The sequence below is a fragment of the Rhinolophus hipposideros genome (assembly GCF_964194185.1).
Source record: "Rhinolophus hipposideros genome assembly, chromosome: 9".
NCBI lineage: Eukaryota > Metazoa > Chordata > Mammalia > Chiroptera > Rhinolophidae > Rhinolophus > Rhinolophus hipposideros.
The window spans coordinates 37,394,745-37,407,450 of NC_138055.1; the positions used below are offsets into that span (position 1 = coordinate 37,394,745).

The following is a 12,706-nucleotide window of genomic DNA, read 5'->3' on the forward strand; positions in this document are numbered from 1 at the left end:
GGAACCATAAAGGACCCCAAATAGCCATGGCAATCCAGAGAAATAAAAAACAAAGCTGGAGGTATCATGCTACCTAATATCAAATTATGCTGCAAGGCCACAGTAATCAAAACAGCATGGCACTGGCATAAAAAGACACATAGATCAATGGAACAGAATAGACAGCCCAGAAATAAATCCATGCCTATCTGACTATTTAATCTGTGAAAAAGGAAGCAAGAATTTACATTAGGGTAAAGACAGTCTATTTAAGAAATGGTGCTGGGAAAACAAATACATGCAAAAAAATGAAACTGGACCACCGTCTTATGACATATACAAGAATAAACTCAAAATGGATTAAAGACTTAACTAAGACCCAAAACCAAAAAACTCCTAGAAGAAAATATAGGAAGTAAACTCTCAGACATTACCCGGAGTAATATTTTTACTGCTATATCTCCTTGGGCAAGGTAAACAAAAGAAAAAGTAAACAAATGGGACTACATTAAACTAAAAAGTTTTTTCACAGCAAAGGAAACCATCAGCCAAAAAAGACATCCTACTGAATGGGAGAAGATATAAGACATATCTAATAAGTGGTTAATATCCAAAATTTATTTTAAAAAAGAATCATACAACTCAACACCAAAAAAAACCCAACGATCCAATTAAAAATTAGGCAGAGGACCTGAATAGACATTTCTCCAAAGAAGACATACAGATGGCCAATAGACATATTAAAAGATGTTTGACGTCACTAATCATCAGAGAAATGCAAATAAAAACCACAATGAGATACCACCTCACTCCAGTCAGAATGGCTATCATCAACAAATCAATAAAAAACAAGAGCTGGTGAGGATGTGGAGAAAAAAGAAATCTTGTGCACTGTTGGTGGAATTGCAAATTGGTGTAGCCACTGTGGAAAACAGTAAACTTACCCAGAGGATCACTTCACAGATTATATAAATACCTAACCACTGTACTATCCTCCTGAAACTAACATAAAATAATATTGAATGTCAACTGTAATTAAATGTGTGTGCATGCTTGTGTGTGTGTGTGTGTGTGTGTGTGTGTGTGTGTGTGTGTGTGTGTGTAGTCACAGGATATAAAGTACAGCATAGGGAATTTAGTCAATGGTATTGTAACAGCTATGTATGATGTCAGAGGAGTAGGAGACTTGCTGGGGTTATCACTCTGTGAGGGGAGTAAGTGTCTAATCATTACGTTATTTTGTACACCTGAAACTAATAAAAAAATAAAATGAAAAAGGCTTTTTTATATTGCTGGATGTTTTTCTTTTTGCCTACTTGCACTAAATGTACATTACTTAACAAAAAGGGAGAACTGGCCGTAAAAGCAATTCTAAATAATCTTTCTACCAAGACATTCTCAGAGAGCAGCAGTACTGGAAAAATCAGCTTTATATTTAATTATGTCTAAATTAGGGTCTTTATAATTTTTAATTTTGCTTATATAATATAATGATTCAGTTTTCTTGTTAAAGATGCTTCCTGGGCCCAGTAGAATTAGAGAAGGCGCTACTGATCCAGTCTAACCCCTCATGTTACTGATGAGGAGATAGAGATCCATGCAGCAGCAGTGAGAGCCTAAAAGTAGTTGAAGAGCAGCAGAGTCAAGAACACAAAGTGCTTGATCTTTGAAGCAGTTTGAAGCAGTATGTGTTGTACCTGCTTCAAAGTCACATGGTTTTTTCTTGGGGTGATTACAGTAATTTTTAACCTGAAAATCATTAGAAACTAATTAGATTCCAAGAAGCCAGTCTACTGTGCTAGGGTTTTCTTTTTCCTTCCCTGTTTGCCTAGGTACTTTGATAATAACAACTAATATTTGTATAGCACTTTTCAATTTTAAAAACATTTTTATATTTTTCATCGCACTTGATTCTCACAACAACATTGTCAGGTAAGAAAATAGTCTCACCCTATAGATGAGGAAACTGAAGCTAAAGGAAATTGATAATTTATGTAAATCATGTAAATAGATGGCAGAGCCAGTTCTGAACACAGGTCTTCTGACTACAGAGCTTTTTCTCTTTTTTAGCTTCAGGTGTACAAAACCATGTAATAGACTTGACACCCCTCACAAAGTGATAACCCTCCCCCACAATCTACTACCCGTCTGACAATGTATATATAGTAGCTGTTACAATTTCATTGACTATATTCCCTATGCCAACTCCAGAGCTTACGTTCTTTCTAACTCTGTCCAGCTTTACGTGGTTGGGAGTTGCTGAAAGTTGCTTAAGGGTTTTTATTAAAGTCAGCTTATTGTCATGTTACATCACTGTTTAAAGGTCTCTGGTCAGTCCTTTTGTTATATGAATAACAATGTCTTAATAATGGCTACCATCTGCTGAATACCTGCTGTGAACCCACGTATTGTGGTAGGTACTTACTACACCTGACTCTTGACTCTCATAACCTCTGAGGTATTGCTATTATCCCCATTTTAGAAATAAAGTGATGCTACTTCCAATAAGTAATTTACCCAGGATTAAAACTTGAGTCTGTTTGCCTCCCAAGCTTCAACTTTTCAGCTTCACCCAAGCTTCAGATTTCCTTAAAGGCGAACATTGCCTATGATATGCTTAAAGCAATATCATTCTTCATGTGCTACTTTTGAATTACATACAAAAGTGTTTGTATTTACATATCCAAGTCTCTGTTTAGTGACACAGTAATTGAGAAAATACTACTATTGGTTCAAGCTCATGAAACGTGTCCCATTTGGGAGACCACCTCAGGGATACTGTAGATGCCTGACCATGGCACTGTACACCAGAAGCTAAACATTAATGAATGCCAACTATAATTTTATATATATAATGTGATGGCTCGGTGCGAGGTCGGAGGGATAGTGGATGGGGTAGGGGGGTTCACAGTGTGAGGAATATAAATGATGAACGTCTAAGTATTACCTTGTCTTGTACACCTGAAACTAATAAATTAAAAAGAAAAGAAGCTCATGAAATTAAAAAAGAAGGCAGGGAAGATAAATCAGTAGCTATATATGCAAGTATTATAATTGCTAGATGGCAAGGTCAACTTTGTTTTTCTTTCTAATAATATTAACTACTAATGGACACTTCTTTTTATTAAAATGTAATTGACATATAACATTATATTAGTGTCAGGTGTCTAATGGACACTTTAAACAAAATTAGTATGATCCATGTGACTTACGCACCTTAAGTGGAGATATTTCAGAAGTATGTTCAAGCTAATGGCATTATATTATCTTCTGAAACTTATCTTCCTTAATTCTAGTTAGGTTCAATATATTTTTTTATTTAAATGTGATTTTACTTTTTTAATATCACTTTAGTCTTTTAAACTTTTTAGAAGAATCTTTGAAGCTGGTATCAAAACTGAGCATGACTGCCCATCAGTCCCCTTTTTATATGAAATTGCTTCGAAGGGTTACTTTCATTGCAGTGAGTTGTTAATTTGCCACAGGTGTGCAGGAAGACACCATCTGTACGAACTGTCAGTTTGCCCAGGCCTCAAGGGGAGACAGAGGAAAGACCTGTCCAGCTATCTATTAGTTGAATAGCAGGTTCTCCACTCTCTTTAGGTGGAGAAATGAGCCTCCAGCCTTCCCAAGTCCTGATGTGCAAAAGAAAGCATGTGATTTACAAAGCAGAAGTTTATCAGGTTTTGAAGTCCTACCTAGTTCCTGGGATCAGACCCTCACTGCTTCCAGTGGAGTCTTCTAGTGTCCTCCTTTGTTTCAGCTGGAGGTCTTGCCCCAAACAAGGTCTAGGCAATCAGGTATTTGACAAAAGTGTAAGGTTCTCACTGAGGTTGAACATACAAAGTTGAATTTCTAAGTAAGTCTGAAGATTATTCAGTTCACATCCTGTAATTTTATGCTGTTGCATGTCTTAAGTAGTTCAGCATCTTCAAGTGAAAGTTTCAAAGGCAGCAGGGACTGGAACTTTGCTAGTCAAGAAGACAGAGTTATCAAATAGCATCCTGTGTTCCATTATTTTAGCTATTGCATGTCATATGTTGACAGTTTATTCTTATAATCTTTTTTACTATAGGTCGAACTGGAAGGTACACTCTAATAGAAAAATGGAGAGATACTGAAAGACACTTGGCACCCCATGAAAACCCTATCATATCCTTAAACAAATGGGGGCAGTATGCTAGTGATGTACAACTTATTTTACGTCGAACGGGGCCATCCCTCAGTGAGCGACCCACCTCCGATAGTGTGGCTCGGATTCCTGAAAGAACTTTATACAGGCAGAGTTTGCCCCCCTTAGCTAAACTGAGGCCTCAGATTGACAAGTCAATCAAAAGGAGAGAACCTAAAAGGAAATCGTTAACATTTACAGGAGGTGCCAAAGGATTAATGGAAATTTTTGGAAAAGGTAAAGAAACTGAATTTAAGCAAAAGGTGCTGAATAACTGCAAAACAACAGCAGACGAATTAAAGAAGCTGATCCGTTTACAGACAGAGAAGCTTCAGTCCATTGAGAAAGAGCTAGAATCAAATGAAATAGAAATACGATTTTGGGAGCAAAAATATAATTCTAACCTTGAAGAAGAAATTGTCCGCCTGGAGCAAAAGATCAAAAGAAATGATGTAGAAATTGAAGAGGAAGAATTTTGGGAAAATGAATTACAGATTGAACAGGAAAATGAAAAACAGCTGAAGGATCAACTTCAAGAAATAAGACAGAAAATAACAGAATGTGAGAGCAAATTAAAGGACTATTTGGCTCAGATCCAGACTATGGAAAGCGGTCTTGAAGCAGAAAAATTGCAACGGGAAGTCCAGGAGGCACAAGTCAATGAAGAAGAGGTTAAAGGAAAGATTGGTAAGGTCAGAGGGGAAATTGACATTCAAGGCCAGCAGAGTCTGAGACTAGAAAATGGTATTAAAGCCGTGGAAAGATCTCTTGGACAAGCCACCAAACGATTACAGGTAAGAACATTTTTATAATGTTTCATCTGTTTAAAAGAATCAGTATATTCTTGACATCTTCTTTAATGATTGTCCGTTTTCTCTCATATTTAAGGCTAGAAACCTACCTTAGTTTATTACTCTTTGAGAATTCTTGTGACTTACCGTAAAGCTTAGATGTGAGACCAAAACAAAGATAAGAGCTAACACCACACTGATCCTCATTCCAGGGAAGGAGCTCTCTTACTGTGGCAGTTTGCAGCATTAGGAAATTGGATATAGGAGAATAGAATCTCAGACCTGGAATGGACACTAATGATGAGATAGTGAATCTGACCTTCTCCTCTTAGAGATAGAGAACCCAAAGCTGAAAGAGATTACCAAGGATTGATTTACCCAGGATTGTGTGGCTAGTTGGCTGCTTATCTGTCACTTCTCCATTGTTGCTAACCCCATCTTCTTTCCTGAGATGTAAATCGTCCCCTTCCCTTCTCCCCTCTCCAGGCTACCCTCCTCTGCTTTCTTAGGGAGAGGAGCACAGAGTCCTCTCCAATTTGTCCACTCTCTAGTTCAAGTACAAGAACATGTATGTTTTTCCACGTTAGACCCTGATCACTCCGCCTACATTTCTCGGGTACCAACTCATGAAAAGACAATGTGGTGATGTGATGGGAGTTGCAAGGGGTACCAGTCTCTCACAGATGACATGAGAAAGATACACAACTGATACGGCTACTTAAATGAAATATAATTAAAATTATATAATATTCAACAAAGTTGTTTAAAAAACTAAATTTAAAATTCTGTTTTAGTCACAGTTGGCCGCATTTCAAGTGCCCAACAGCCTATGTGTCTAGTGGCTACGGTGTTGAACAGTCCTGATTTAGAAACTGCGGCTCAAAGTGCAATCCACACGGCTGCAGGGCCCACTCATTAGGAATTCACAATCTCTATTATAACGAGAGCTCCAAATAGTACCTGCGCACATTGAAGTTTGAGAAGAGCTGCTTTAGAATATGAGCAGTTCTGAAACAGGGAAAGCTAAGGTTTCAGGAAGAACTGATGTGATTTCTCTGTCATTAACTATAGTGAGAGGTAAAACTGCCTCCCAGACTTTGAAAATCAGGAATTTCTCATGCAGTAGAAGGTTGTTAACCTGTGATTTGTTAGTGTTTTACTATTTGGATTCATTTTGACACTTAAGGGTACAATTGGAAATTGTGTTGCCTTTGATATTACTTCCAGGAAACACTAATTTACAATAATCATTACTAGTAAATCCCACTACCTATTGAAAGGTGTCTAATAGTCAAACTAGTAACATATCTCCAAGTACCTCCCACCCTCAAAGTGAGTGAAACAACCACTCTTTTTTACAGTCTCTCCCCTCTCCTACCAAATCCTCAGACACACCCAGCCTGGGAGGGGCCTTGCCACTTTTCCTTATAGTGCAGGAAAGGAGAGAAAGGGGAAAATCCATTTTAAACCATACTCTGCCTCCTTGATTTCGGACCTTTCCTGCTGTCCAAAGTTCATCTCCTCTCTTTAGGGCTCTTCAGTTCTCAGAACTGTCTTCAAGGATTTAAAAACCTCATAGTGAAAATCTTGTGGGAATCTTGCTTTCCTCGGTCAATAATGTGAATCTCAGTAACAGATCTCCTGAGAACTTAAACAGTTTACAAAAAACAGGAACTCTGACTCTCATAGACCAAATGACTTCATTTTGCAGTCGGCTTTGACGTGGACAATAGGGAAATCGGATTGTGACGGGCTTAGCAAGAGCACTATGAACACGGGCTGGATGGAAACCAGTGTTTTATTGATGAAAGTTTATAGACATATATTGAGTTCATCAGGCGCATAGTGTATTCCTAAGAGAGGAAAGCATCACATTTAAGAGAGAAGACTGAAGAAGCTGTGATCCTTTAGTTGCCTGTTGTTTGGCCGGTGCCACAGAGGGAAAGTGACATCTTCAGCCTGTAGTATCGATAGAAGCCAGATTTGTTAAATGCTCTTGTGAAAGCAAGTATCCCACATTCAATCCCTGGAGCATATGGACTGTCTCCAGGGTATCTTTTAGCTGGCCAATATTGAATCCTCAAATTAAAAACAATATATTTAACTCCCATCTAGGACAAAGAACAAGAGCTGGAGCAGTTGACGAAAGAGCTGCGGCAAGTCAATCTCCAGCAGTTTATCCAGCAGACAGGGACAAAAGTCACCGTTTTGCCAGCAGAGCCCACTGAAGTTGAGGCCTCACATGCAGACATAGAAAGGGGTAAGATGTTGAGAAATCTGCTTTTTTTATTTTTTTACTTTATTCTCACTAGTTAACTTTGAATAAATGTCTTGGCATTCAGTAAAAGTGTTATCCTACCATTCAAAGCTAATTCTTAGGCCACTATAAAAAAAAATTGATGTACTTACCTTCACTCCTAGGAGATGTCTGGAATATCCCCTGTTTCTGGGGAAAATCGATAATATTTAGGTTTTTTTCTTTACTTAGACGAGCATGAAATCACCAAATTGTATATCATTTTCCTGAAGTCTGTATGGATCATAGTCTATTTGAGTTCTAGCTTCTCTCTGTTCCTCATGTCCCTTCTTCTTCTCCTACAATTAATTTCTGCTAATTTTTAAAAGACACTTCTAGATTTGTATATGCATATAGTCTGAACAACCAAGAAAGAGAAGCAAAATGCTCACCTTCATCAAAAGATCATTAACTATTCAAATCACTGAAAACTTGGGTTAATTACTGAGAGAGGGTCAAGCGGAGTAAGTTTTCTCCTCTCACCCCAGGACCTCTGGGGGTTATAATTGTTACTACATGTTCTTTGATTCTCGAGGGCAAAAAACTTACCATTTTTCATATTGCTAAGTACGCCAAGTGGAGTACATCAAATGACTTTTCTTTGTTTCCTGTTTAGAGGCACCTTTTCAGTCTGGGTCCCTGAAGCGGCCTGGTTCATCTCGGCAACTCCCCAGTAATCTTCGTATTCTACAGAATCCTATCTCATCTGGTTTTAATCCTGAAGGCATATATGTATAACATTCTCTGTCTTTAGGGGAGAGACCCAATAAAGGTACCAAGAACAGGAAAAATTCTTGCTTTGATTTGTGCCAATGATGAACAGAGGATGTATTTCACAAGCCACTGTATCTTTTTTCTGTCCTAAATTGCATACCACTTGGAGCCATACCCTGTGCACTGATGCTAAAGAACAAAGAAACTGTGTTTTCACACATCAACAGTGTTGACATTTTTATCCAGCAGCTGTAATGCAAAGCCTTCATTTTTATTTGTAGCATTTTGAGAGCATTAGGAAAGTATTATACTGTGTGTCTACATAAATAAAACCATGACTTAAGAGTGAAGAGAAATATGTGACTGGCTTAGTTTAATTTATTTCATGTAATCAATTAATGTGTGAATGCTGATGTTTTACTGTTTTTTATTACTACTTATCCTGTGACTGAATTACATTGTGTCCTGTGTGATGATGACTTGGTGTGCACGTTGCCAGACCACCCATACACCTTGCTGATGGACAGCTACACATGCATCATCGGGTGCTCCACCATCGCAGCTAACTCCACAGAACCCACTTCCATTTATTTTGTGACCCTGTCATAGCCATTGATTAGTTAGGTGAAGTAATTCAGGTTTTCTAATTAATCTGGAGTTTAATCTTTTCTTTACAATATTTCCAGTGTATGAACGACCACCTATCAGAACAGAAAGATTTTCATGAGGTCAATTGTATATTTAAAAGACTGGCAGTGCTTCAGACATTGTCGAACAAAGATGTAATTGTTGACTATCTATCCAAACAGGCATGGGGTTTCCTGACACAGTATGTGTGTTATTTCTGCCCTGCCTTATCATTTTATTCGCATGGATCCTCAGAGTGGCCATAATACATGTGCATAAGTTAGAGAGATATCTGAGGATCAGGTCAGTCTACTTCAGAAAAGTTGCTTTAAGAGATGTATTTTTTAAATAACCTGCTTCGTATGTATGGTCTTTATGTGTAAGCCCCCATGAGTAAGGTATCGCTTGCACATAAGTTACTCTGTACATTATGGACTATTGCAATTTCTCCAATCACTTAGGTAGAGAGACAGTGGATTGGAATTAGGTACTTTTTACCAAGGAAGTTAAATGCGGTGTTTGTTTCCATTTTTAAGCTTGACTTTTACAGGACATTAATCTCCATTTGTACGTATGTTTTCTTATTTATAAAACCAAAAATGAGTCAGCAACCCTCCCATGAGTACTGATTTAACTAAGATTCACAAGTAATATCTGGATGGATGTGATCAGATACCTCTTAGCCATTTTTACATTCCCTCTGATCAAAATTTGGTACAACATAATTAAAACCTTATTCTGAAATTTGAAGTTTTTAATTCTGAGGAGAATACATTCTCTGTATTATTTACATGCAACAAAGTAACAATGGATTATTAATGCAATGGTAACAATAAAAAGATGTAAGTTATATCTTATGCATGAGGGCAACTTTGGATGTTTTAAAACATTTGACTTATTTTTGGTCTAATGAATGCTGAGAATGCTGCTGTATTTAGGTCTCCAATGAAAAATTTTAAGAATGGCTATGAAAATACATAGAAGCTTCTAGAGGACTGAAAATAATAATGCAGAGTTGCCTTTTCTAATCCAGCTAAATGGCAGATCTCAACTAAAGATATTATTTTTTTGGGTTCTTGGAGTTATTGAGTTGACCTTGCCATTATACTGTTTTACAAATAACTTGAGAAATAAATGATATTTGCCTAAATAACCACCACCTGTACACATTTGCTCTCAATTTATAATAGTTATTTCATATCTAATTAAAAATTTGAATTTTAAAAAATCAAAATAATTTGTAGATTTTGTGACAATAATGATTTATGTATGCCTGATATATGCCTTATTTTTAAAGGGTTCCATCCTATACTGAGTCATTTTTCAATTGTTGTTCAGAGAAATTGTGATCTTATTCACAAAGAAAAGCATTTTTTGTAAATTGGTCACATTCTATTTAAATCAAAATGTTAAACTAAAGCTATATTAAACTTTGCAACTATAAATTGCAAAGATGCCTTGGCATGCCATGAGAAACATAAAAGTCAATATCCAAATTAATTGTAAATTGCTCTTAGCATTAACCTAATAACTCTGAAGAGAGACGGGCACCATCCTTCCAATTTGTAGCAGTCTTGGGTTCCCCTGGCACAGTGTCCTAGATAGTAAGTAACCTCTCTGACAACTTTACCCAAATGTGCAAGCTGCCAAGTAATCTTTATGGACCTAATTACAAATAGAAATACTATTTCCTAGATGAGAAGAATATATAAACTTTGATGAATTTGATGAATACATTGAGCAGCTGTACTTTTTAATCATTAATATTACTTCTGGAAGCACACGTCTAAGAAATGTTTTCTAAGTCTTTTTTAAAAATAGGGCGAAGAAAACTCGTTTCCCTAGAACAGCTTAAAAATATTTTAGTCTGTTCCTAATCATTTTTATCCATTGTGAATACAAATGAGTTAAAAGTGCCACACCTTTGGATACCTTTTGGGGTGGTGACAATGGTATACAAAAATACCAAATATAAAATTTTGCATCTGGGGGAATATTCAGATTCTAAATACTAAATTAGATGATAAGGTTTTTTAAAATATATATATGTGTATATATATATATATATGTATGTGTGTGTGTGTGTGTGTGTGTATATATACACACATATATACATAAAATACTGTGAGTTGTTTTACTGGGTTTTCTACAAGTGTTAAATACATTCAAAGACAATTTTTTTAACCAAGTGATAATCTGAAATAACATTACTATATTTGACCCTTTGAGTATCTGTCACCTCAGAGAATCACCTATAATGGGTTGCCTCAGTCCTTTTGTTGTTCTTATGAGATATTTTTGTTTGTTAGCATTTGTTTTTTGTCTTAATGCACAGGGAATTTATATGTGAGACTTCAGCTGGTATTAATAGGAATTACCCATTTAATTCCCTCAGTCATCACTAAACTAATCAATTCCCATAGTTCAAATTCGTCATAAACTTGAGCTAAAATAAGACTGATGCCGTAAAAAATACAGAATTTATGGTGTGAAGTGTGAATTTTAACAGTGAAGAAGGACAAATAATCACTTGCTTCCAGAGAATCAATAAAATTTTTACCTGCATTAAGAGAAAATTTTCTTTGTGGATAAGAGCAAAACAATCCTTAGAGAAAAGAAACTTCATTAAAACCATTTCTGTGAACGTCTTTCCAAATTAGAACTCTAATAATGGATTGAGGAAATAATATGGAAAAGGCAAATCTCTTGATTTCAGTTATGCAAAGGGCATGGGCAGTTCCCTGTGTGCATTGCCTTTGAAAATTGGGCCTTAATTTATATGTAAATAACAATGCTGTGTTCACATCCCTCTTCTACCTTCTCAAGTTGTCTTTATTAGTCTGTTGTATAAAATTTAGCTCATAAGTATTACTTTTATATTATGTCCATTTTTTTAATTGCATGTTTATACTATTTGCTACAGTATTTTTAAGTTTTGGGTGAAGGCCATCAGCTGTATGGAGAAGACAAAACAATCACTATTTATTCAGTATTGCTGCTTTACATTTCCATAATAAGCTTTCGATGCCAGGACAGTGACTGCTTGAAAGTTGCAGGAGCTCTATTCCAGTGCATTTTATATATTTTTAGAAACCAAATAAATGCAGGTAACTATTTAGTATACTAATTATATTAAACCAGCAGAAATATAAAGGCAATAAAGTATATGCATATATATGGGGGGAAGGGAAAGATTAAAAAATAGGTTTAAAACCAGACATGGTGATAACCCTAAATATATTTCTCAATCTGTCTTTCTTTATTGACCCAAGGAGGATTTGAGTTGCTGCAGCTTTAAACAGAAAATTGCCATGTTCACTAATTGTGGACACGTAGATATGCTTTTAGCACTGCTTTGCTTATGTACAAATAAAATATCTGTAATATGTATTGTATGTAATTATTTTCTTTTGACTTTCACTTCAAAATGTATATTTTCTGATTATTATCATGAGCTGTAAAACAAAGATCAATATCTGATATTCTCCCAAATAATAAATTTTCAGGATTAATTGGGGCATTACATTGCTGGGTTTTTTTTCTTATGTATTTAATATTTTTAAATATAATTTTCTTTACTTTAAAAGATGCCAAAGCGTATAGGTCCACATATCAGTAGCACAAGATTACGTTTTTCTAAAAGTAATGTTAATTATTAATAACTAAAGGTTTATCTATTACTCAAAAGATAGCGGCTTCATTCAAGTGCAACTGAATAAGTAGAAGTTAGCTCTTGATCAAGAAATTATATATATAATAGTATGTGATAAAAGCAAACATAAAACGAGAAACTTAAAATAATTTAAAATATTCTATATCCTAGTTGGGGGGACTTTTAGAATTTTCATTATCCATCCTTTCCTCCTCTGAAGTCATGTTTTGTTACCATGTTTCCCCGAAAATAAGACCTAGCCAACAATCAGCTCTAATGTGTCTTTTGGAGCAAAAATTAATATAAGACCCGGTCTTATATTATGTAAGACCGGGTCTTATAGTAAAATAAGACTGGGTCTTATATTTTTGCTCCAAAAGATGCATTAGAGCTGATTGTTGGCTAGGTCTTATTTTCGGGGAAACATGGTAATAGCAGAGCAAGAAATGAAAACTGCTGTTCACTTGACTCTTCCC

At 35.9% G+C, this 12,706-nt stretch overlaps 1 protein-coding gene across 2 annotated transcripts in view; it reads left to right on the top strand.

Annotated features, from left to right (window-relative positions):
* RASSF8 (Ras association domain family member 8) overlaps positions 1-12,098 on the top strand; it is a 106,586-nt gene extending 94,488 nt beyond the window's left edge. For both annotated transcript variants that reach the window (XM_081060659.1, XM_081060658.1), the window contains 3 exons: positions 4,055-4,944; positions 7,057-7,201; positions 7,854-12,098. In XM_081060659.1, coding sequence (XP_080916785.1) covers positions 4,055-4,944; positions 7,057-7,201; positions 7,854-7,975 — 1,157 coding nt within the window. In that variant the 3' untranslated portion in view covers positions 7,976-12,098. The remainder of the gene's footprint in view (positions 1-4,054; positions 4,945-7,056; positions 7,202-7,853) is intronic.
* Positions 12,099-12,706: the final 608 nt, after the last annotated feature.